At 35.7% G+C, this 23,605-nt stretch overlaps 1 protein-coding gene across 1 annotated transcript in view; it reads left to right on the top strand.

Annotated features, from left to right (window-relative positions):
* The window catches only part of LOC143389179 (neuron navigator 3-like), a 133,382-nt gene that overhangs the window by 90,881 nt on the left and 18,896 nt on the right, over window positions 1–23,605 (top strand). The window contains 3 exon segments of the mRNA XM_076842411.1: window positions 16,130–16,238; window positions 16,924–17,175; window positions 17,177–17,305. Of these exon segments, the coding sequence (XP_076698526.1) occupies window positions 16,130–16,238; window positions 16,924–17,175; window positions 17,177–17,305 (490 nt within the window).

Here is a 23,605-nt window from a genome sequence, read left to right as displayed (position 1 = left end):
CAGTAGACATATATCTGCTCTTTCAAAAAGTCTCTTTCTCAGCCTTCATGTATTCACAGATAAATCCAAAGGAAAAAAAAACTAAATGAACTATTTCAATTGAAAAATTACTGTAAAACTACATGCACTCAATATATTGCTGTGAAGCTCATGAAAGAAGCTACATCACAATTTGAATGATTCAGAAAGTTCTGCACTTTGGTAATCATGAAACACAATTTGACAAACATTAGATGTTACTGCAATATCTGCTTGTAAATATTGACAATGGCAGAACATCCCCAGGGTACCTTTTATAATCATCATTAGGCATCAGAGGTTTCAAATTGAGAACAGAACAAAGGGCCTGTATAGGGAAGGGTAGAAATTATATTGCGAAGATATATATATGAAGATGTTATTTATGGGTTTTTCAAATGCTCAAGGGAAGTGTTGGCTTTCTCTTAGCTCTAGGTAATACTGTAGTCAGAACAATGCTGTGTATCTGTACTGTAGCCAGATATCTTATAAACCTAAGATGACAGGAAGATACTATAATTCCAATATTAATTTATACATTAATATCTTAAATATGCCTATGAAGTACTACAGCTCAAATCTGTGGGCAAAAATAAACTTAATAGGAATTTAATTATAATTGTGAATTTATTATAATTGTGAATTTCACAATTTTCACTATTTTCTGAAATTAATATATCACTGAGTAGCACAGCTGGAATAATCCATATTAAATTTTTTTTCTACAGTTTATCATTCTGTCTAGCATTTAATCATTTTTTCATATTTCCAGTTAATATTGCCAGTTAATGTTCTGAGGTTTTTAATGGAATACTTGAGGGTGAAATATAAATTAGACTTCAATATAATATAACAATTTAATGGATTTAATTGAAGAAATACTAGTTTGCAGTAAGAATGAATTTTTTATATAGAATCAAAGATTTGAAGAAGGGACGAAAATAGAAAATAAATGTTACAATGAGTCTTATCTGATTGTGTCATTCTAACTGTTATCTGTTTTAAGTGTAGCCTGTAAGGGAGTGATAACAACATCTGTCAATGCAAACATTAGATATTGTGAAAGAAAGATGGTATTTGTTCATGGTTAGTAGGTTATAAATTGAGTATAGGTGAATATTCATTATCCAAAATGCTGAGACAAGAGCTGTTTCAGATTTCAGATAGGCTCAGATTTTGGAATATGTGTACATATATAATAAGAAATATTGGGGTGGGATCCATGTCTTAGCATGAAATTTACTAAATTCATATACGCATACACACACAGCCTGAAGGTAATTTAATACATTAATATTATAAGTATACCTGTGTTTTTAAGTTATTTTCAATTGACAGATAATAATTATATATATATATATATATATATATATATATATATATATATATATATATATGGGTTATAAGGATATGCATTGTGTAATGATCAGCTCAAGATGTTTAGATTACCCATCATCTCAAACATTTATAGTTTCTTTGTGATAAAAGCATTCAAAATCCACTCTTCTAACTATTTTGATTTATATAATACAATATTGCTAAATACAATCACCTTCCTGTGTAACAGCATGATAGAACTTATTCCTCCTATCTGTGTCTTTGTACCCATTTTGACTGTGACCCATCACATGAGATCAGGCATGGAGCTTTACACTTGAAATGTGTTGTCAGTGCTCAAAATGTTTCAGGTTTTGGAGCATTTCATGTTTTGGGTTTTCAGATTAGGGGTGCTAATTGAAGAAATGTAGATGAGGATATACCCAGTAGACAATGAGAGGATGATTATGATAGAGATGGTATGGCATATCTTTCTCATTTTTAAATTTTAGTTGGTAGATACTATTACTCTCTCAGTTATATGCCCCTTTTAATTTTTAGTGACTTTAATATTTGCATAGATGGACCTTTTAACACCCTAGCCTCTCTTCTAGTAATCTTGACTTGAAATCCCTCCTGAGATATTTATCCTCATGATCAGATCCTACATCTAGGCATCAGAAAATAAACTTATCTATAACCTCATTTTCATGCATCTCACTATTGTTGATTATAGCCTCCTGTTTTTTCAATGCTCTTTATTTTGTTCCCTCACCCTACCCATGATTTCTCAAGGATTTCCAGTTCACAGGTCCTCTCACATTCTACTTTCCCTCATCAAACTGCTTATTCTTTCTTCCCTCCCTAATCAGTTAAATTATTATGATAATTGAAATATATATTCCTGTGATATAAATTCCCTCAACTCCCTTGTTCCTTTCTCACTTCATCATCCTCATTCACTGAAATCACAGACCAGTTTATATTCAACTCTCCACTCTTTACCAACCAACAGTGAATGAACCAGGAGAAAAATACATACAGGTTGATGTCACTCACTCAATATTGTTAATCTCAAAGCTTCAGTGAATATGTAATGTTTTTTTAGCAATCATTTGATATATCTCTGGGTTTTCTCTTAAATTTCTAAGTGACTATTTTTAACCTTTCCTTCTCAAACCTATAATTTCACCTGTCCTATCCATTCTTTAAACTGAAAATTTTGATGTATTTTTCACTGAAAAAATAAAAGCACAGAGAAAGGAAGTTCACCAACCCTTGCCAACACATCTACCCATTTATAGCAATTAAACCCACTTAGTATCTAATATACTCGGCCTGTACTTGGATTATGCTCTCTTCCACTCTTTAATATCTCTCTCCATAAAATTATTCTCCTTAGCTAAAGAGATATTAATATATCCCCAATCTTAATATTTTTAAAAACAACTTCTCTTGAGCCCAATTCATGCTTTAAATACTGTTCTAATATGTGTCTTCTTTATATCACACTCTAACAAAAGGAGGCCTTCAAACAGTCTTTAATTCCTCTCTTATTGTCTCATAACCCTATTCCAGTTAGACTTGTAGCCCCATGTCTCCACTGAAACTACTCTTAATTGAAGTTTATAATAGTGTCAACATGGCCAAATCCAAGGATCACATCAGTCCTCATCTTATTTCACCTCTATTATGGTTTGGATATAGAAATATGCCCCACCCCTAAGCTCATGTTTTGGAAACAGTCCTCAGTACTGCAACATTGAGATATTTAACTTCTAGGCAATGAAGAGAATTTGGTGATTTAATACCAAACTGTGGCATCATCAGTGGATTAATCCATTTGTTGGATTAATAATTTGAATGGTTTGCTGAGTGGTAACTGTAGGCAGGTGGGGTGTGTGGCTGAAGGAAGTAGGTCACAGGGGGTGTAATTTATTTTGTCTTAGACTTCTCACTTGTTTCCTGGTTCCTGGCTATCAGGCTCCTCTCCCATGATGGTATGCCTTACCTTGGGAACAGAGCCATGGAGTCAGCTGACCCTGAACTGAACCCCTAAAACTGTGAGCCCAAAATAAACTTTTCCACCTCTAAGTTGTTCTTGTCAGGTCTTTTGGTCACAGTCACAAAAAAGCTGACAAGCATAACCTCTCACCACCCATTTGACCTCCTCCGTAAAAGTTTCTTTCTTCATTTCTAAGACCGCATTTCCTTGGTGTTCCTCACACTCACTTTTTAGTCCTCCTTGGTCTTATTTTGTAGTTATTCTTTTTCTCCCTGATTTTGTAGTCACTGCAGTGATCCAGGTATCTGTCTCTGGATTCCTCTATCTGTACATGCTCCATTGGTGATTTAATACTATATCATGGTCTTAAATCTCATCCATGTATGGATGGCTCACAAATGTTTCTCTCTAATTCTCTCCCCTGTGTTTTGGATGCAAATATCCAGCTCCTTATACAAACTCTCCACTTGAATATCCCATATCCCCAAGTTTCAGTGCCACTGCTATGGTTGGATTTTTATTTCCAATGGTTACTGTGGAGACATCAGTGGGAATAATTCTGTCCTGCATCCTAAGTGAAGTGGTGTTTATGATCTAGAACTCTGATAGTTAGTCTTGGCAGAGTATGTTTCAGGTTTTGTGAATTTTTGAAGCCTATATAACATGAGGGATCCTGAAAATAATACAAAAATAAAATTCTAAAATAAGGTACAGCACCTCAGAAGATATACAGGTGAGTTAGGGGATCTATAGTTTAACCACAAAGTAATCTACCTTGAAGTCCTGGTGCAGCTTTTCTGATGCATATCCATTGCTTCATCTTCTGATAACAAAACCATTTTGATTTTCCTTGGGGATCATTCTGTATTCATGTGGCCAACTAAAATTAACCCAAGTAGAGTCAATCAGAACAACTCCTCCTTGACCAGAGTGACAGTTTCAGGAGTGGATTTATGACCTGATCTAGTTCAGTCATAGCAAATGAGGCTCAATCTCAGATCTTTTCCTTAGACTGCTCTGGAAGAGAGGTTCTATTTCTTCCATGAGATCAGAAGCTAATAAAAAAAAGTAAGTTGGGTCCTGCTGGCAGTTTTATATACCCTCAAATAAAGCAAACAGAGAAAATAGAACCTAAAGCAGCAGAAAATGAACCTGAGGTCATTGTAAGAAATATCTGAGCCCCTGAATAATACATATCTGAAATTCTCCTTCTCTGAAATTTTTTGATATGTTACTCAGGAAAAATTCCTTTTTGTGGTTAAACAAATGTGATAAACACCCCTATTTCATGAGGTACAAGATACAAGACATGCACAGATTTGAAATACTGTTAAGGAGCAAACTTAGTTCAGACTGCAATGTAGATTTGTTGGAGGGATAGATTCACTGTTAGGTAGGAAGTATAGTTGTTGAAAATTTCATCAATGTAATAGCTCACTTGAAGTTATGAAAACATTATCTTTATCATTAAATGGCAGTGAAAGTTCAAAATGTAATTAAATCATGGTGTGAAGATAACCATCAGAAACGAGTGACATGACTGGCAATTGGGAGATCTTTATAAAAGTCTTCAAGAATGTCTCTCCAAACTCTTTAAGTACATCACTCAAATTTCATTTTGTTTATCATATTTTTTTGGAGAAGACTTATGATGTTTACCTAATTTGGTGATGCTGGTTCCAATAATTATTATTATGTATTATATAATTTGCAGCAATGAACAAATGAGCTCATTGCTTCCAGCCCATCTATCCTCTAAGATTCATGTCACAACCTTGATATTACAAGACTGGCTGAATTGATGGTATAGATTTTACTGCTTTGGCTTGGATTTTATTCTCACATTCATTAACAAAAACAATTTGTCCTCTGAGGCCATCCCTTTCATCAAGTGCCAGGAGATCCTGCCAAATATAAAATGAGCCTAAATTTTCATTTCAATTCAAGAAATATTTTAATTTTCATTTCTGCATAGCTTCACACTTGCCTTTTCTTCTTCTTCTTCTTCTTCTTCTTTTTTTTTTTTCCGCATAAGGCTAAGACACCTGCCGCAGTCTCTGGCTGGGCACAAATCACGAGTCTCCACACAGCTTGTAGATTCAAACAGCAATTCTTTATTCCCGAACTCACACCGGCCGTCTACAAACATGCTCTGGGGGAATCCACGTTCTCTGCCCAAATCCACTCCGCATGGGCTTCTGTCTCCCAAAATATACTGTCTGACCCTAAGCACTCAAGAGGAACTCAGCAGCAGGATACGCCCTATTCTAAAGGGGGAACACCCTAATCTCCTATTATGCTAAACTGCCCTATTCTAAAGGGGGAACACCCTAAACACGGATCCTGCCCTGGTCCTTGAGCAAGGTCACCTTTCAGAAGTCCTTCCACTAGACAGCATGGGAGTAAGCTGGCAAGGAATTTGTCATACCTACTTGGCTGATGGCTCCCAGCAGACACCTATTTAACCTATTGTTTAACCTTTATCTGGAATTTATATTCAACTGAAAAATGTTGATAGATGTCATGTTGACTTAATGCCAATAAAACTGGAATGTCATTTTTAAATGATATTAAAATTATTGGATAAATTCAGGGAATGGTCTTGGAAGTAAGCATTTAGGTTGAACTGAAGGATAATGTAAAGATTGTATATATTTTTCTAAGTTACTAGACTTTGTATCAAGTAAAGGGGGATATCTGGCATTTAAGACCTTTGTAAATGATAACTAAAATTGCCTTTTTTCTTGAATGTTTATAAAGATCAAGAAGATCAAGCTCAGGTAATTCAAATCAGTTTATATCTTTTACTTAAACAGACACATTATAATTTTATTTACTGAAGAACTGAAAATAATTCTTTTTCAGAATATAATAGTAGCTGTACTTTTATTTTAGGTCTTGGCAAAATCAAATGAATTCACATTTTTTTTATTGTGTGTATTTATTTCCTTCTCTACCTTGCATAACATGTATTTATATGTGTGAATCCAAATTAGTATAAACATGCCCATGTATGAATGTCCATTTAAGACAAGAGGGATAGAAGATTGCTTCTAGGGAAGCAATAAGTGGGTTCCCTACTATTGGTTCAAGGTAAACCTATGGACTAATGTAGTTTCAGGGGAAAAACTGCTATAGCTACAAGTTAATAATAATATCTTTAAACAAAGAAACACAAATCCCCTTTTGATATTTTCTCTGTTAGGTTATTCTTTGCCATCTTCCTCTTATATTTCTGTTGAACTTAGCCCACCCATTCCTGGGCTCACTCCTACAAGAGGGTTATATTTCCCACCCCATTGGATCAGGAAGGACCATGTGATTTGATTTGATAAATGAAATGTGAGTAGACAAGTGGTGTGGGCCATTCCTGAGCAGAAGCTCTAAGAGCCTTTCTCTCCCTCTGTCACTTCTCCTTTTCTCTGTCATGAGATCAACACATTCCACACTGGGGTTGCCCCGTTAGCATGGCTCTTAGAAGAAAGAGTACTTGAACAAGAGCTGAAAGTAATAAAGAGTGGCCTCAGATGAAGTACATTATTGTTTTTGACAGGTACTCTAAACCAGGATTTCTCAACCTTGACACTATTGATATTATACACTGCCCAATTTTTTATTGTGGTGCTCTGACCTGTCATTGTAGGATGTTTAGCAATGTCATTGGCCTGTACCCCTTAGATGTCTCCCACCACACTCTCCAAGTATCAAAGATGTCTCCAATATTATCAAATATCCCTTAAGAAGCAGAATTGCCCCAGGTACTATTTCCAATCTAGTAGTTCTTAAACTGGGGTCCCAGAGCCAGCAGAACCTGGGGATATGTTAGAAATGCAATTTCAGGACCTCAGACTACTGACTGAACAGTTGTGGGGCTGGAGCCAGGAAACTGTGTTTTAATACACCTTAAAGTGGTTTTGAACACTTAAATGTGAGGACAACTTGTGTAAGCAGATTGGTAGGTAAGCACTATTGCACAAGGAATGGGAAATTGATTTCATTTATAGGCAACAATTTTTTTTCATTCTTAGGCAACTCTTTTGACATCTAAAGTATGAAGACTCCCTTTTATGTGAATCTGTAAGGCTTTGGGGCACAATATCATAGACCAGTATAATACATGTCAAGCAAATGAAGTTGTATAGCTTCAATAAATTTCACTATAGTGTCATAACTTGAAAATTCAATGGGTCACAATAATTTGAAATGAAGAAAAAAAATATATTTTGTTTAGGAAACCCAAGAGCAGTGGCATTCAGTCCTTGTAATGTTTTAATAAAATTATTTTTTTTAGAAACCTCAATTATCAGTTTCAAAGATATGTCATTTGTATTCATTTTATTTGAGCACATAGTAGATAAATATAATTTTAAAATAGTGAAAAATTGAGAATCAGCGTTCACAATTCACAGGTTTATTTATTTCCAGATTTTGTTACAATTAATAGCTGTTTTTTCCATTTGATTCCTTTTATGTGTCTGTAAAACAGATCTAAGTATTCTCTACCTTGAGTAGGGACAAATGGAGCAAAGTCAGTCATCATGCTTAAAAGTATAGGAATTACACATTATAATGCTAATTCAGAGTTAGGAGGTCAGGCATTTCCCCTAGTTGTGATTAGAAATAGAAGGTGGAAAATCACACATCAATTTTCCTACATTAGTTTTGAACATATAAGGATTTATGTATCAATTTGAATGATTCAGTTTATATTTCTTTGGATTTTCCACTTTCCCCTTTTCATAAAGGATATTTGTGAGTAGAAAATTTCCAAAAGTTTTTCTTTAATACTCTTAACGGTACACATCATATCTTTTGTACCATATATTTTGTGTTTTTTAATAATTTTTTGTAGTTATAGATTGACAGTATGTCTTTATTTTATTTTTTTATTTTTATGTGATGCTAAGGATTGAACCCAGTGCCTCACACATGTTAGGCAGTGTTCTCCACTGAGCTACAACCCCAGCCCAATAGATATATATTTTAATTGGTTGTTTTAGTCATACATGATAGTAGAATCCATTTTGATATATTATACAAGCATGGAATATATCTTGTTCTAATACAGACCCTAGTACCTCTCCTTCCCTTTCAATTTCCCCGCCTCATATATTTGTTTTTGAAAGTTTTCCTAAAATCAGAACTTCATCATGGTGACATCCAAGTCAAATACAAAATAAATATAAGGAATTTATCTTCTAGGTTTCTGTTTTATCAAAATGTAAAAAATTAAGCACTTATTATGCAGTGATAGGCTTATATAATACACATGAAAATTCTCAATTTCAAAAGACATAATATGCATTTTGTATTTTTTATCATATCACTATATTCTATACACTTGATCATATACTTCCAATAGTATGCTTTGAGTGGAAATATTGGAGGAAACCCTTTTGAGTTTCATTTTCCTATTGCTTTGCAGAAAGAAGAAATCTTGATTTTTATTGTCACACCAAGATTTTACGAAATAGCTTCGGAATAAAAATCCCTTGAACTTGTCATTTAAAAGATGAGGCATAGTCTTTCTCTTTAAAGCATTGGCGGGTAGAGGCATGCTCCGTTTTTTAGGTCCTTTACACTCCTGATTTTGATTTGTGCTGTAAAAGCACAACTCCCAACATTCAGAAGGCAGATCTGCCTGCTTCAGCTGCCTGCAGCTACAGAGAATTAGTCTGTCATTCTCAGCATCGGGGAGTGTGTGTAGTGTGTGTGAACGCGTGTGTGTTCATGTCTGAGGCTGGGGGCTGAGAGTCATTTAAATGTGCAGAGGGTTAATAGTATAGCATCTCGTTCAGGCTTGGCTTTGAAACCTGTGGCATTCTGGGCTGGACAGCTGCTTCCGTGCCTCTGTTTTAATTTAGCAGGATGTTTGCTGCCATGGCAGCCAGCAGCATCCACTGCAGCAGCAATGAAGAGCCATAGATCTGAGAATGCAGGTGGAATACTAAAATGCAAGAGGCTCGTGCAGGGCTGGGCTTCAGTGCTTAATTTCTGCTCTTACTGGGCTCCGATGCGGAGGTTGTACTTGCTGCTCTGTGTCAGCTCATTAGTAAAGGGTTGCGGACCCAGATCGGGTTAAGGGCTGGTGAGACGCAGGAGGGAAAAAAAAAAGAAAAAGCAAGAGGCTTCATTCGTGCTTCACTACCTCGCATATCGGAACAGAGAAGCAATCCAGGGAAATGTGGACCCAGCATCCTGCTGAGACATGTGATTGGATGAAGACTGGAAAACGTAGTTGGCTTCCTGGGCTACTTTTCAGCTGGAGCAGAGTCTTTGATGAACTCTTTTCTGCTTCAGATATATTTAAGCAAAATGTTTGTAAGTATTGCTGATCAGTGAAATGATGTGACAAGCTCAATTATGGGCAAATATTTATATGTTACATATTGCCAGAATCTTCGGTGAATGTTTGAGCCTGAGCTTTTATTGAAGTGCATATGTTAATTAAAACCAAAAGGGCTAGTTGCTATTCTAGTGTAAAAAGACAATATGCAGTCCAGTTGAAAGGAAGAAGACACTAGAAGAATCATGCAGCGGCCTGCTGAACTCTCTGTGTTTCGGAGCAAAGAAGTAAGGAGAAAGGGAGCTTGCCTTCAGAAACAGAAGTCTCTGACCAATCTCTCCCTCACCAGTGAGGGGGAGAGGAGACCCACTGTGCGCATTTCCAACTGGTTTGGCAATGCTGCAAAGGCAAGCCAGAGAGAATCCAGCTATGTGGAGAGGCGCTCACTGTCCAGGTTTCTCTCACGCTCTGTGCAGTCCCTGTACCACAGCAGCAGCTCAGGGGCCTGGAACCTCCTGCCTACAGGAGGCAGCCAGTCATGCAGCGAGGACTTAGAGGACTGGCCTTCAAGAAGAGGCTTGGAAGGCGAGAGTGATGAAGATAGTAGGTCTGAAGAGGAAAATGTGTCCTCCAAGCCAAGCAGCCTGAGCAGAAGCTGGGCGGAAGAGGAGGGAGAAAGCTGCCTGCGAGAGGGGACAGCTCACCTGGACGAGGATGTGATCCTTACAATGCTGGGTGATCTGGAGCAGGCTCTTTACACTGACTTACTAGGTAAGTCTCCTTTGCTCCTAAATATGTGTATGGGATTTTAATAAATTTCATTTTTTCCTATAAAATCATTTGCATGAGTCAGATCTTCAGTTTTTCAGACTGATTTTTAAAAATATGATCACTTCCCTAAGCTTTAAAATTTCTTATATCTTGAATTTTTTTTTTTTTTTTTTTTTTTTTTTTTTTTTTTTTTTTTTTGTAAAGCTGAGCTGTGAGTACCAATTGTGAAGTCTAATTGAAGAATGTAAATACCAGCCATCTGCCATGGGCATTACTGGCCTGGTGTCCAGTATATTCCAGATATACCTAAATAAATGTTAACATTTTAAAACTCCAGGTGTGTTTTTTACTTAGTCATTAATGGAGTCTATTTGTTCAGCTTCCCTCAAGGTGACCTTACCTCACATATGGAATGAATAATGTACAGCCCCCTGGGTATATTTACTGTGTAGTTAAGTTTCTTCTGCTGTCTCCAAGTTACCTGAATAGATGACCCTTTTTTAAACCTCAGTGACAAGCACCCCAAATTCTAGTAGCATGACAGAGATGCAGGGATATCTACTTCCTTTTATTTATGTGTGTGTGTGTGTGTGTGTGTGTGTGTGTGTGTGTGGCAAAAGCTGCTCATGCATGTGTTCATTATAACTACTTAAACTATGCAGATAACTATGAACTGTTTCCATACTTTACAAACTAGGCCTTTTGGATGATATGAGGCTCAGTAGTAACTTGTGAATGATCTTTAGCTATGAAGATGCCAGGTGATTCTTCAGCTTCATGATTAAACTTTCAGGGTCAACTTTGCCACTTATCCAAACAACTAAAATGTGAACATTTTGGTATTTCTAAATTCAGTGTTCTGCCAAAATATATTTACATCCTATAGTCCTTTCTTCAAAAATATCTATGTATGGAGCACACCACATTTTATGTCAATGTGTATTTTTACAAAGGACTTCACACAGGACTCCTTATATGCAAAAGAATTAAACCTGGCCAGTGATCTCTTTGTTTCTGATGCATGCAACTGATGCTAAATACAGACTTATTTTGATTCTTCCTGCAGCCCCTCCTGTTACAAGATGTTTTATGAGATTATCTGGGTTGCTTTAGTGAACCAGCTTTAGAAGAAGAAAGCATAGAGAGACAGCACAGGCAAATGTAGCTCAATTTTTCATGTCAGTTTGGCTTTAAAGGAGTAATGTTTCCACAGTTGTCTGAATGGTGATTTCCAAATCTGAATGTACCAGGTACTCAGACACCCAAGATTTACTTCTTCACTATTGTGTGATTTCTGTGATGAACTGTTTCCTATAAAAGAGCTCTCTGTACAGTACAAAGGCAAGAGGGAGTCTTAAACCTTGGGAATCTTTTTTCTTTCTTTCTTTCTTGTTTTTTTAAATCCTCTAGAACTGTTCATCAGGTAATATTCATCGTTGGCTTTTAAAATAGTTGCATTTATCTTGTTCTAAGTACCTCTTGTGTAAGTATTTTCAATAATATGAACAGAGTGCAATTCCCCTTGGCAGCATTTGTTGGTTGCTCCATTAAATTACAGCCTGCTGTGGGTGGGTGTATGTAAGAAACTCGCCTTTTTGTGCATAAAAAACTTGGATCATTACCATCAGAGGGCAATTTCTCAATAGAAGTCTGAATGTCATGGTTTTTGACAGAGCATCTGCTTATTGTATTTATGTGGTTATTCTCCTTATCAGCCCCTCCCCAACTGGTGCCAATATTCAAAAATTCAAGTACAAAGTATAGGGGAGAGTTCATTCAAATAACTTTGACATGAATAATCATATTTTCAAATAATTAAGCATTCCAGTTAAATCCCTTTATTTTGGTAAATATATCCAAGGTCACAACACAGGAATTTCAGATTTTCTACCACGTGTTTGACTAGGTTCTGCTTATGACTCAAAATGGCCTCTTCTAACTTAGTTTGTAGGCAGGACTCCTTGAGTTCAATTTTGTTCTCTTGGGTATTTGAATAAATTAGACAGACTCAGATCTGTACTATAACCACATAGGAGAATATTTAAAGTGATAATCATATTTTTCTGTTTTCCCCAGAAACATCAGGATAATGCAACTAAATTTAAAATTTTCATCCAAATCATTGTTGGGATCATATATAAAACTTGGGTTATATTTCAAAATTTTTAAGTCGGGCAACTGTTCTCTAAGTAATAACATTTGTAATATAATAGTGTACAGGTTATAATTCTCTGAATCAGGTTCATTCCTATATAATTTGATTTTTATTAAAAGATGGCAGTGCTGGCAATGTTAATTATAATGTATATAATTAAAGCCTAAAAAGGGCAGAATTACACAAATTAAATGGTCTGTTTGCCACTAACTGATAATGCAAAAGTACCAAATTGAGCCTATTATTCTATGCTCCACTCATGGAAAATCCCTTATAAGCAATGAGAAAGCATTTTGCACCAATGTAAAAAAAAACTCAAGTGGATTTCAGAAAGTATCATTCTAGAAGATGGGTGGAAATCCCTACCAGGGTGTCTGACACATCAGAGGTGTCCTTCAGGAATAATAGTTGACTTTGAGATTATGCAAATGGGAAGAGATTCAACATTTTTGTGACTAAATAAATCTTCCATGTAAGTGTTTTTGCTTTTATGTATTTAGTAAACATCTAATTTTATGTGTGCCTTCATAATCAGCCTTTTCCATTCCCTGCTCCCAAGATCTCCTAGACATACATCATTTGAATACAAATTTATAGGACAGTTCAGACTGAGCAATCAATCCTAAAGGAATTGGTAAATGCACTTAGTTTTTATATGGCCTTTTGTGGGTCACTAAAAACATTTACAATAATATATTTTGCTTTGGTTATTATCTTACATGACATAAATAAGACAATGATTATGGTTCTCTCAGTAATTGTTGGGAGGACAAGGACCACATGTCTGATTATCGTGAGTGGTGCAATGTCATAAATGGAGGTCATGATGGAAAACATCAAAGGAGAGAGGGAGGTTCTGCTACTGAACACAAGGGACACCAAATAGCCAAGCAGTGAATTCAACTGGAGATATGCAAGGTGCTATCTAGAAAAAAGACATTTAAATAGAAATAGAGCAGATGTAAAAAAAATGTATTTAGCGAAAAAACTATAATGTTCTAAAAATGAACATTAAAAAGATAATGAAAAAATTCAAATATCAACTTTAATATTATGCAAGCATTTGAGATGCAGCCTGATTATCTCATAGATGTTCTCCCAGAGGGAAGGGAATAAGGGATGGGTGGCATGTGATGGTGTTACCTAGCACTTGTCATGTAACATATTTCTCCTCCCTCCAATTCAAGTCCTCTCAATACTGTTAGACTTTAATGAGTTTGCATTTCTTGCCTTCGCCTAAAATCAAAGATTGTATATGGGTTTACTTCTCCAGTTTACCTGCTTCTTCACTATTTTTGATCCAGTTTGAATAAATCACTTTGTAGTGCCTGCCTTCCCTTTGTATATAATGATATTTATTTCCTACTCTTTATAAATTTCCTTATAAAACCTCTGTTTTTTTCCTTCAAAGTTCTACCAGATTATTTGAAAGTGAAAGACTTATTGATAACTATTTCTCAAATATAATACATCATGTTAAGAAGATAAGCAGAAGAATTTCCAGGGAGGATATAGTCAGAATCTCTAGGGTTTTCAACAGTTCTCAGTTCTAAAATAAATGTTCATCTATGGGATTAGAGGCTTCATGACCTGAGTTAATGTAGAAAAGTTTATGACATGTGTGGGAGGTCTTGAAATGTATTTTTTTATGCCTTAAAATATGTTTACTTGATTTTTTTAAAAGAAAAGATATTAGTGGTTTCACAGGGCTTGGAGTGGGTGATAGCCAAAGACTAGTTATTGAAATGATGAAAATGTCCCAAAATTAACTATAGTAATAGCTCTATATATTTAAATATATAATGAAAACAAGCAAATTGTATGTTTTAAGTGTGCAAATTGTATGTGTATTTTATCTCTATAAGATTGTTAAAAATTAATAAGAAAACACTTTCTCATTAAATTAAGAAAGAAAGAAAAATATCTTTACTTGAAGTTATTTAGTACTTCCAAAGTGTGAAATAATGCTATTATAAAGCATGTTTCAATTGTTCAAATAATTTGTAAAATAAAAGGAACAGATTGATAGACCGGCAGCAGAATGGTGATTGTTTTTGGCAAACGTCCAGGATGAGGAGTAATGAGCAAAGTAGTGATGTTTGGCTGAAAAAGATAATAAAGGAATTAGCAGGGTTTTTTTCCCCAGATTTCAGTGGCTGCAATGTAAAGATAATATATTTTGTCTATTTAGCTTCAAAGCCCCTGGGCCTATTGGATGGAAGTTAAAGGAAGACAAATTATTGCTTGTCCCCCTTTAACGTTTTCACAGTGACACTGGCCTACTACTGGAAGGAAAGGTGGACACCCCTCTGATGATGAAAGTTTTAGACAGATGCTGGTGACTGAGCTACCCATGAGACATGAATGAGTTCTGTGGCTGACAGGTCAAATGGAACCATCTCTGAAATCCTCACCAAATCTGTGATTATGGATGTTCAGTAGATACATTTGTTATATATTTTTAAAGTGTGGCCTGAATGCTAAGGAAGAGTGTTAGCAGATCCAATAGCTGCCTAGAAGTTCCCATCCCTCTCCACCCCAATGGAACAGAAGAAACATGGTGTTTTCTCTTCTTTTCATGTTCTTCTTTTTATCTAGATCCACGAGCTTCAAATGGAGGCTTTACTGGAAAGTATTTCATAGCCATAAACAAAATGGCTTAATGGCGAAATGACGTATATGGTTGTGTGCAGGCCAGCCTTGACCATACCCGCAGAGCGATTTGACTCATATCCATTAGACAGACATTTGGGGTTCAAGAACTTTACTTGAATTCTAGTGTCACCAGTGTGGATTTTGGTAAACTATAGAAAGTGGAGAAGTAATTAAAAATAAAGACATCCAATATTATGAATCTTGGTCCAGGAGTCTAATAAAATTAAAAACTCACGAAAGCTATTTAGCTTCTATGAGAAAAGGCCTCTTATGTATTTTAAAATCTAAATGTGTACTTGCTACATGAGCAGGTTTACCCTACCCATTCTAAGTATAGGTCATTATTGAGACAATTAATATACAAATAATCCTTTATATCATTCAATTTTAGATTAAGCCACATACAATGTATTTCTTTCTTTTCTTTTTCTTTTTTCTTTTCTTTCTTTTTTTTTTGGTACCCAGGATTGAACTCAGGGGCACTCTACCACTGAGCCACATCCCCACATCCCCATCCCTATTTTGTATTTTATAGAGAGACATGGTCTCACCGAGTTGCTTAGCACCTTGCTTTGCTGAGGCTAACTTTGAACTCACAACTCTCCTGCCTCCACCTCCTGAGCCATAGAGACATACAGTGTATTCCTGAGTGACTATTTTTGCAATGATTAGGGTCATAGAACTATAAGTGTTATTGTAATGTTTTTTTCCACTTAAATGTTACTACTTGTGAGGTTACATTTGTTTCTGTTCACATTTTATTTGTAGAAAGAAGAATTCTAATTTTCAGATGATAAGAGTTATTTGGAATTTCCTAACTATCTTTTGACTTTTAAGAAGAGGGCTTATATTGCCTGGCTATGTGTACAAATTATCCTAAGAACATTAATTGCATGAATTTATTATCATTCTTCTCTTCCAGGTGAAGACCCTGAAGCAAGAAGAATGAGAACAGTTAAAAACATTGCAGATTTGAGGCAGAATTTAGAAGAAACTATGTCTAGTCTTCATGGGACCCAAATAAGCCACAGGTTTTTCTCAATTCTGTGAATCTTTGGGCCAATAGAGAAAAAAACAATTACAGTCAAACACTTCATTTCTCTAATAATGATACAGAAGAAGTTTCACTTATCTTTTAGTATTTTCTCATTTGAATTTTACATGATAATCAATTAGCAATAATCCTTGAACTGAAAATTCTCAGCATATACCCAGAGATTTTTCCCCTTATCCATCTCTTCTGTATAATTTGCTGTTCAAACTGAATTAGCAGCTGCAACTACCCCATCACAACTAAGATTTTCATGCCTGTCCCAGAGAAGAGTGGCAGAAACTTTAATATGGGCCTAGGGAGGAGTGATAGAAATCATTCAAGCATGATTGCAATTAATTTTCAAGATAGGTCTCAGAAGGTTACAGTGGGTTCAGCTTAGAATTTGTTGGGAAAGTGAAACAAATTGGTTTTTATCCAAAATGTAATGATGACATTTCCTTTAAAAGAACAAACAAACAAACAAAAAATAACTGCAAATGAATTTCCCTTCCCACATTTTGACATCTGCAGAGGTGCTTAGAATCACAAATGAGTAATTTAGCTTTCATGAAAGTACTATGCTGCTAAAAAATGAGACTGTGTTCTTTTCTTGTCTTTGTGCATTTTTGGTCTGTGGCCCTAGTGAACCAGAGGTGGGTTATCTCTCACTTTTTATTTGACAGCACCCTGGAGACAACATTTGACAGCACCGTGACAACAGAAGTGAATGGACGGACCATACCTAACCTGACAAGTCGACCCACTCCCATGATCTGGAGGCTGGGCCAGGCATGTCCCCGCCTGCAGGCGGGCGATGCTCCCTCCATGGGTGCTGGCTACCCGCGTAGCGGTACCAGTCGGTTCATCCACACTGACCCCTCCAGGTTCATGTACACAACGCCTCTCCACAGAGCTGCCGTCTCACGGCTGGGAAACGTCACAGATTGACATGAGCGAGAAAGCAAGCAGCGACCTAGACATGTCTTCTGAAGTGGATGTTGGTGGATATATGAGCGATGGTGATATTCTTGGGAAAAGTCTCAGAACTGATGACATCAACAGTGGGTAAGTGGTCCTGATCTCAGCAGCACTATGTGAGGAGGGGAGGTGGCCTCTTGGAATACATTCCTGTGAAAACATGGGAGTTTCACTCACCTGATCCTTAGAAAAGCAAACAATCCAAGGTATACAGTACTGTTTCTGAGTCTTTCTTCTGCCCATACATGGAAAGTAAAATATCTGAGTTTTCTGTAGATTCTTTTTATTTAAGCTAGTAAATTTTCCTTTGGTTAGTTTTCAGAAACCCATGCGGCCTGTATTTTTCAGAGTGGTTTTCACATGCTCTCAGTAACAGATTTTGTAGTGAAGGATGTGGGAAGAAGACAGGAGGAGCTTTGCTGAACTTCTTGACTTTCTTTTTTGGCTCAGGTTGCCTCTAACAGCTTTGAAGAGAAAAAATTTTTTTTCTAGCATTCTTTGATTATATGCTTCCAATTAAATGAGGGAAAATAATTTTAGAGTAGAAAGTTTTGATCAATATATTCTCCTTCAATGGTATCAAACTTTTAAAAAATCTTAGTCTTTGTTTTTCTTCTGTCTTCTATTATATTCTCCCCTGTATTTTGACAGTTTGGAATCCTTGGTTTAATCAGAGAATGAGCCCTAATGCAGGCATAGGGTATTCTTTTAAACTGTCTTCTACTAATAATTGCCATTTTGAGCACTTCCTGTTATCTACCATATTTTGTTAAAGTGCTTAAATTTATTATTTCATTTAATCACCGCTCCAGCAATAACCCTTTTGGGGAGGAGATTTTTAGACATTCTTGCATATAATGAAACAGAGCCCAATTGGCCCAAATGGTGTACATAGGAAAGGCCAGACTTGCTTTAGAATCCAGGTATGTATGACTTAAAAACTGAGGCTCTGTAATTTATGGAAAAGTCTGCCAATGAACTTTACCTGTAATTTTCATGTGAGTCTGGGATTTGACCTACTCTCAATCTTTATTCATTTTAGAGGACCAGTGCAAGAAACCATTCTTCCATATGGGTAACCCTCCCTGATTTTATTGATGAAAAGCTTATGTTTGAATGATGACAAAAACTAAAAAAAAGAAAGAAAGAAAGAAAAAAGAGCTTTTGATCACATGTATTGCTCTGCTATGATATTCTGGTATTCACCCTATTGGAGTTTTAAACAATTTTAGAATAAGGGAAATGAATGATGAGGAGAGTAGATTGTAGTTTGGTTGTCATTGGAATCAGAGTGAAAACCAAATTCCTTTATATCATTGGACCCCTTGGGAACTTGGAACTTGTGTTACTCCAGTTCTTTTATTTACTTATTTTTGTTAGCTGGAATAAGAATAAAATTATAGCACCTTCATGAAGTTTTTCAGAATAAAAGAAATCATCAACAAAATTTCACTTATCCCAAAGTTTGCACAGTATTAAGTATTTGATAGTTTTATCCTCCTTCTTATCATTACATTTCTTATAGTTAATATAATAGAAACTGTACTTGTTTTTAGTTAGCATATTTATACATATGTAATGTGTCCTAGAAGGGAATACCCAGTCCAGGGAACATCATGGCAACATAGAAATATCCGAGACATAATCTTTCCCTCATATTTCCCTTTTTTCTTCTCCATTATTTCTGTTCTCCCTCCTATCTTCTCCATTCTTTTTCTATTTCTTTAAATGTGAATATATATGTATGTTCATGTTTTACATTCACTCTTCAAATCCATTGAATGAATATTTAATTTTATATACAAATATATATTCTATGTATGCACATATATTTATATATGTGCATATATATATATGTATATATATATATACATATATATATATATATATATGTATATATATATATATATAAGCAATTTCATTATTCCTGGTAGTTTTGTCTTATTATATGAGACACACAAGTACTGAATTAGTGAGCACTGAACCATTGCTCCTAGGGGAAGAATAGGTTTAGGTTCCTGCAAACTTCTGGTTACATTTTCATTAAATAATCAGTATATAACTGTGTTTTTTGAGTGTTTCTGCTTAAACACACTTTATTGAATACATACCCTTGATTCAGTAACATGGAAATCACAAACAACAATGCCACACCTCATGTCTAAATGAAGCTTGTCTAATGCATTTTCTCTGTGAGACACCTCTTAGCCTTTCTCGCACTTAGGAACACAGATGGCACCTCTGCACCACACCTAGAGGGTGTTTTAAGTCATAAGATTTCAAATAGAAAGGACCAAAATGTGAAAAGGTGGCACTAGACCATGAATAGGACATTTTGGGTGCTATGAGAGCTGAAACAAGTAGATCGAGTGTTCCCTTGTTTGGCCTCACCTGAAAACCCCTGAGACTTGAATTTTTCACTTTTCTGCATATGTCCACAAATGACTATGAAAGTAAAGCAAGTATTGATTTTGAGTATACAAATAAAATTTAGAAAAGTAGGCACATTCACAAATGCAGGGTTGTGAATGATAAGGATTGAGTGCATTTATGCACACAGCGCATCATGGGAGCAGCTTAAATCAGAAATCAGAGGAGCATCTGCAATACAACATGTGGATAATTTTGAGAGATTCAATAGATAAAAACTGAGCTAAATTCAGAATTAGAAGAAAGTGCTAAACTCTGGTATGAAATAGAAAGGAGTTTAGTTCTGTTTCCTGATTTAAATAACTGTAGATGAAGAAAATATGCTAAAAGAGAAAATTTGTAAGAAAAGTTTAAATACAGAAGGTGTAAGCCATTCAGTAAACTTGACAAAAAGATAATTTTTAGAACCAGTGGGAGAGTTGGGTCAGATGATATTCAGTCTTCTTTCTCCTAATTGAAAGGCATGGAAGATGAATATTTAAGGACAAATTCCAAGAGCTGGGGACTGTCAAAACAGGCCTCAACATCATCATCCTAGAAAGTTTGAACTGTGTACTATCAACAGTGGAAACTGCAACTTCATAGAGATTATGAAATAGTCACAGAACAGGACATGAAGAAGGTGATAGTTTTTGAAAGACCTGTTTGGTGGAAAATGGATACAAATGAGAAACTCTGGAACTATATTAAGAGTTCAGATTCAAGGTTAGAAGGCATTTGTGGGGGTGAAGGGAGAAAAATAATTGATGAGGGAGGCACTTGAAAGAAAAAATTTTGCAGGGATGATGATGGACTACACATGAGGATATATGGGAGGTAAAGAAATCAGTCAAGATACCTACATTGTAAACACGGGAGATAGTAAAGGATACCATTGAAGAAAATAGGATGAGAGAGGGAGCTGATTTTTTGTTGAGGGTGTAGATGCATTGGAAACAGTAGGATATAGTTTATGAAAAAAGCAAAAGTAGTGTCCAGGAGAGAGAGATATCTCAGTAGAAGATAGTGGACATTGTGGAGGCATGAGGCCTCCTGGGGAAAGAATGTACAAAGGGAAATCATAAATTAATAAACATATACACACATTTGTGTGTGTGTGTGTGTGTGTGTGTGTGTGTGTGTGAGTATGTATATATATAAATAAGTTTTATATATATATATATATATATATATATAAATTCAATTTTATATTCATACATGTGTACATATATATTTTATATATACATACACACATATGCACATACACATACATAACACATATATTGACATATTTGTATATATAAATTCAATTATATATATTCTTATAGAAGAATATATTTATATCTCTATATTTATATATATTCATATATATATGTATGTGTGTGTATGTATATTACAAAAATATTTGTTGAGTTCATTCTGTGTGTGAAGCAACATTCTGGGCACTGAGCGTGTAATAGTAAACAACAGATACACAGTACCTAACCACCCAAGTTCACATATTAACATTTTTTGTACTTGTGTAAGTGCTTATTTATTTAATAAGTAAATGTGTGTGTTTTTGTGTGCATAAGTATTCTGATTTTAAGGAACTATTTTAAACAACTGAGTTCTCATTAGGAATGTATATTACAGGCATACCTTCCTCAGGAACATTTGGTCTTTTCTAGAATACTACCTGTATTCGGTAATACTAATTTTGGTAACACAGCAATCTAAAAATTTCAGTAACATAGCACAAATAAGCTCATTCTCCTTTGCATAAAACCCTCCCTGGTGTTGTTGACCTGCAGTTAGGGCAGGTACACCACATAGTCATTCAGAGAGTAAGATGGTAATTCTACTATTATCAAGTCACCTTGGACATTGATATTCAGTAGGCAAATGACAAAAGAGATGAAGCACCATGGTGTAAGAATATTTTGTTTGCACCGGGCCTGGACATTTTGCAGATGAATTCCACCCACATTTTCTCTCCAGAAAACCACATGGCCACATCCAACTATAAGAGAAGCAAGAAAATATGGTTCAGCTGTGTGCACAGGAGGAGGAAGCTGGTTTGATGAGACACGGCCAGACTGCTGAATTGGCTATTGAGAAAAAGAAAATGTTTTAGATCCTTTGTCCTCTCTTACTTGTTTCATGGCTCCTTTGAAATCTGCTTCATACTTCTATACGCCTTCATTTTTGTTCCTTGAATCTTTCAAAGAATGCCTTGGACAGTCTCACAAAGGAGTCTCTTTAAATGGGCATTGGTGGCCCACATGTCCCGTGTCACAAATACCCCAAATCCTGTTTGAAAGCTTCCTCAGGAGATATTTACCTGCATGGGCTTATATATTTTTTTCTTTTCCATGTGAGAGGGCAGGAGAATGAAATTTAAAGCTCAAGTCAGTGCTGTTTCCTGTGTGGGGATGACTAGACATGGTTGACGGGATGGGGATGGTCTCAGCTCAAGGGTGTTTGGAGGATACTGACTGAAGGATAGCCAGGGGTGTGACACATTGCTCACCAGTGTATGTAATGTGCCCTTCTTGGCACCTGCAGGAGGGAGCCCAGTACCTCAGCTTAGAATTTAAATGTCAGGAGATGAAAGAGATGGAGCTATCCTAGAAAACATTTAAATTGATGATATTTTCTTTAAGTCATAAAAGGGGCTCAGAAATACCTGTGTAACAACTCATAAAAATATTAAATCAAAAAGTTCACTTTCTCTTGACAGTTTTTTAAGGTATGTTTTACTGTGTACAGGAACAAAAGTCTTAATAGATACAGTAAAAAATGAGGATGTTTGATTTAGGATTTTTTTTCCCCTCATGTAACCCTAAGAATGCATGAAGTCAGTGCAAATGGGAATGAAGTTTCTTTTTTTTTTCATGTGTTCTAGGTAGAAATAAAAAAAATTACTTGATTGGTATTCTGAGAATTCAAAATTTCTTGAAGCATGCAAAGACTTATCTCTTCTCTTTTTGAAATTACTTTACACACTTGGGAATGTGAATCTCTCAGTAATTAGGAATTAGTCAGAGTAAGGCCTCTTATTTATAATGAGTGTGAAAAAGTCTTCATTTATAAAGAGAAAAGGAACACTGGAAAATTAGGAGAAAAGTTACAGACTTTAATTGGGTGGAAATTGAAGTTACCTTTAGGCATCCCGGTTTTAAATATTATAAGCAATGCATGTAACCTTAAATTAAAATTCTCCTCAAACCACATGACTCAAATACAAAATAATTTAAGAATTCTGAGGCATGGAATTTAAGAAGGCTTTGCTTTAGCCTCCTAAGTTCTCCTTTAGTAAACTTTGAATGACTACAGTATGCATAACAGTGGGAAGATCAGGGTGCCTGAACTACTAAGAGGACTTCTGGTGAGCCCCTGATTCCTAATCTTAATTCTGCCTCTGATTTCATACTCAAGATGTGAGCCATTTTTTGTGAAGACAGAAATTTTAATGGTAAAAAAAAACACAGCTGGCAGCACTAGTCAACAATGGCATATTATTTATTGTATTCTGGGCAGTGTTTTATGATTGATCAGTTGATTGATACATCATCCTAAAATTTATACATCAGCACAGATAGCATGAAAAGATGCCCCCTATTGCAAATGTGCTAGCAAAGAAAACTATACTAATAATAGCTGACTGCTATGAACGTTTTTTTTTTAATGATTGTATTAAAAAAAAAAACCCTAGATGCTCAGAGAGAAGCTTGGGCAGGTAGACTATCTCATTGGGCCACTATGTCATGATATTTAAGAGGACAGACTGGAACCCGACTGGAAGAGAGCCAAAGGGCGGGAGAGTTAAAAAGGAGAAGATAATTAATTACAACAAAGATGATGACAAGGTACTGTCTCAACTCCCAAGAAGACACAGAGGATAGCAAAGGGACATCTGATGATACTAAGAGAAAAGAGCCTCAAATAGCAAACAGAAACTAACTTAAAGCACACAGAAATTGGCTGATGCTGGTA

This window comes from Callospermophilus lateralis, unplaced genomic scaffold (genome assembly GCF_048772815.1).
Source record: "Callospermophilus lateralis isolate mCalLat2 unplaced genomic scaffold, mCalLat2.hap1 Scaffold_44, whole genome shotgun sequence".
In the NCBI taxonomy this organism is placed as follows: Eukaryota; Metazoa; Chordata; class Mammalia; order Rodentia; family Sciuridae; genus Callospermophilus; species Callospermophilus lateralis.
This window is presented reverse-complemented; position numbering and strand designations above follow the sequence as displayed.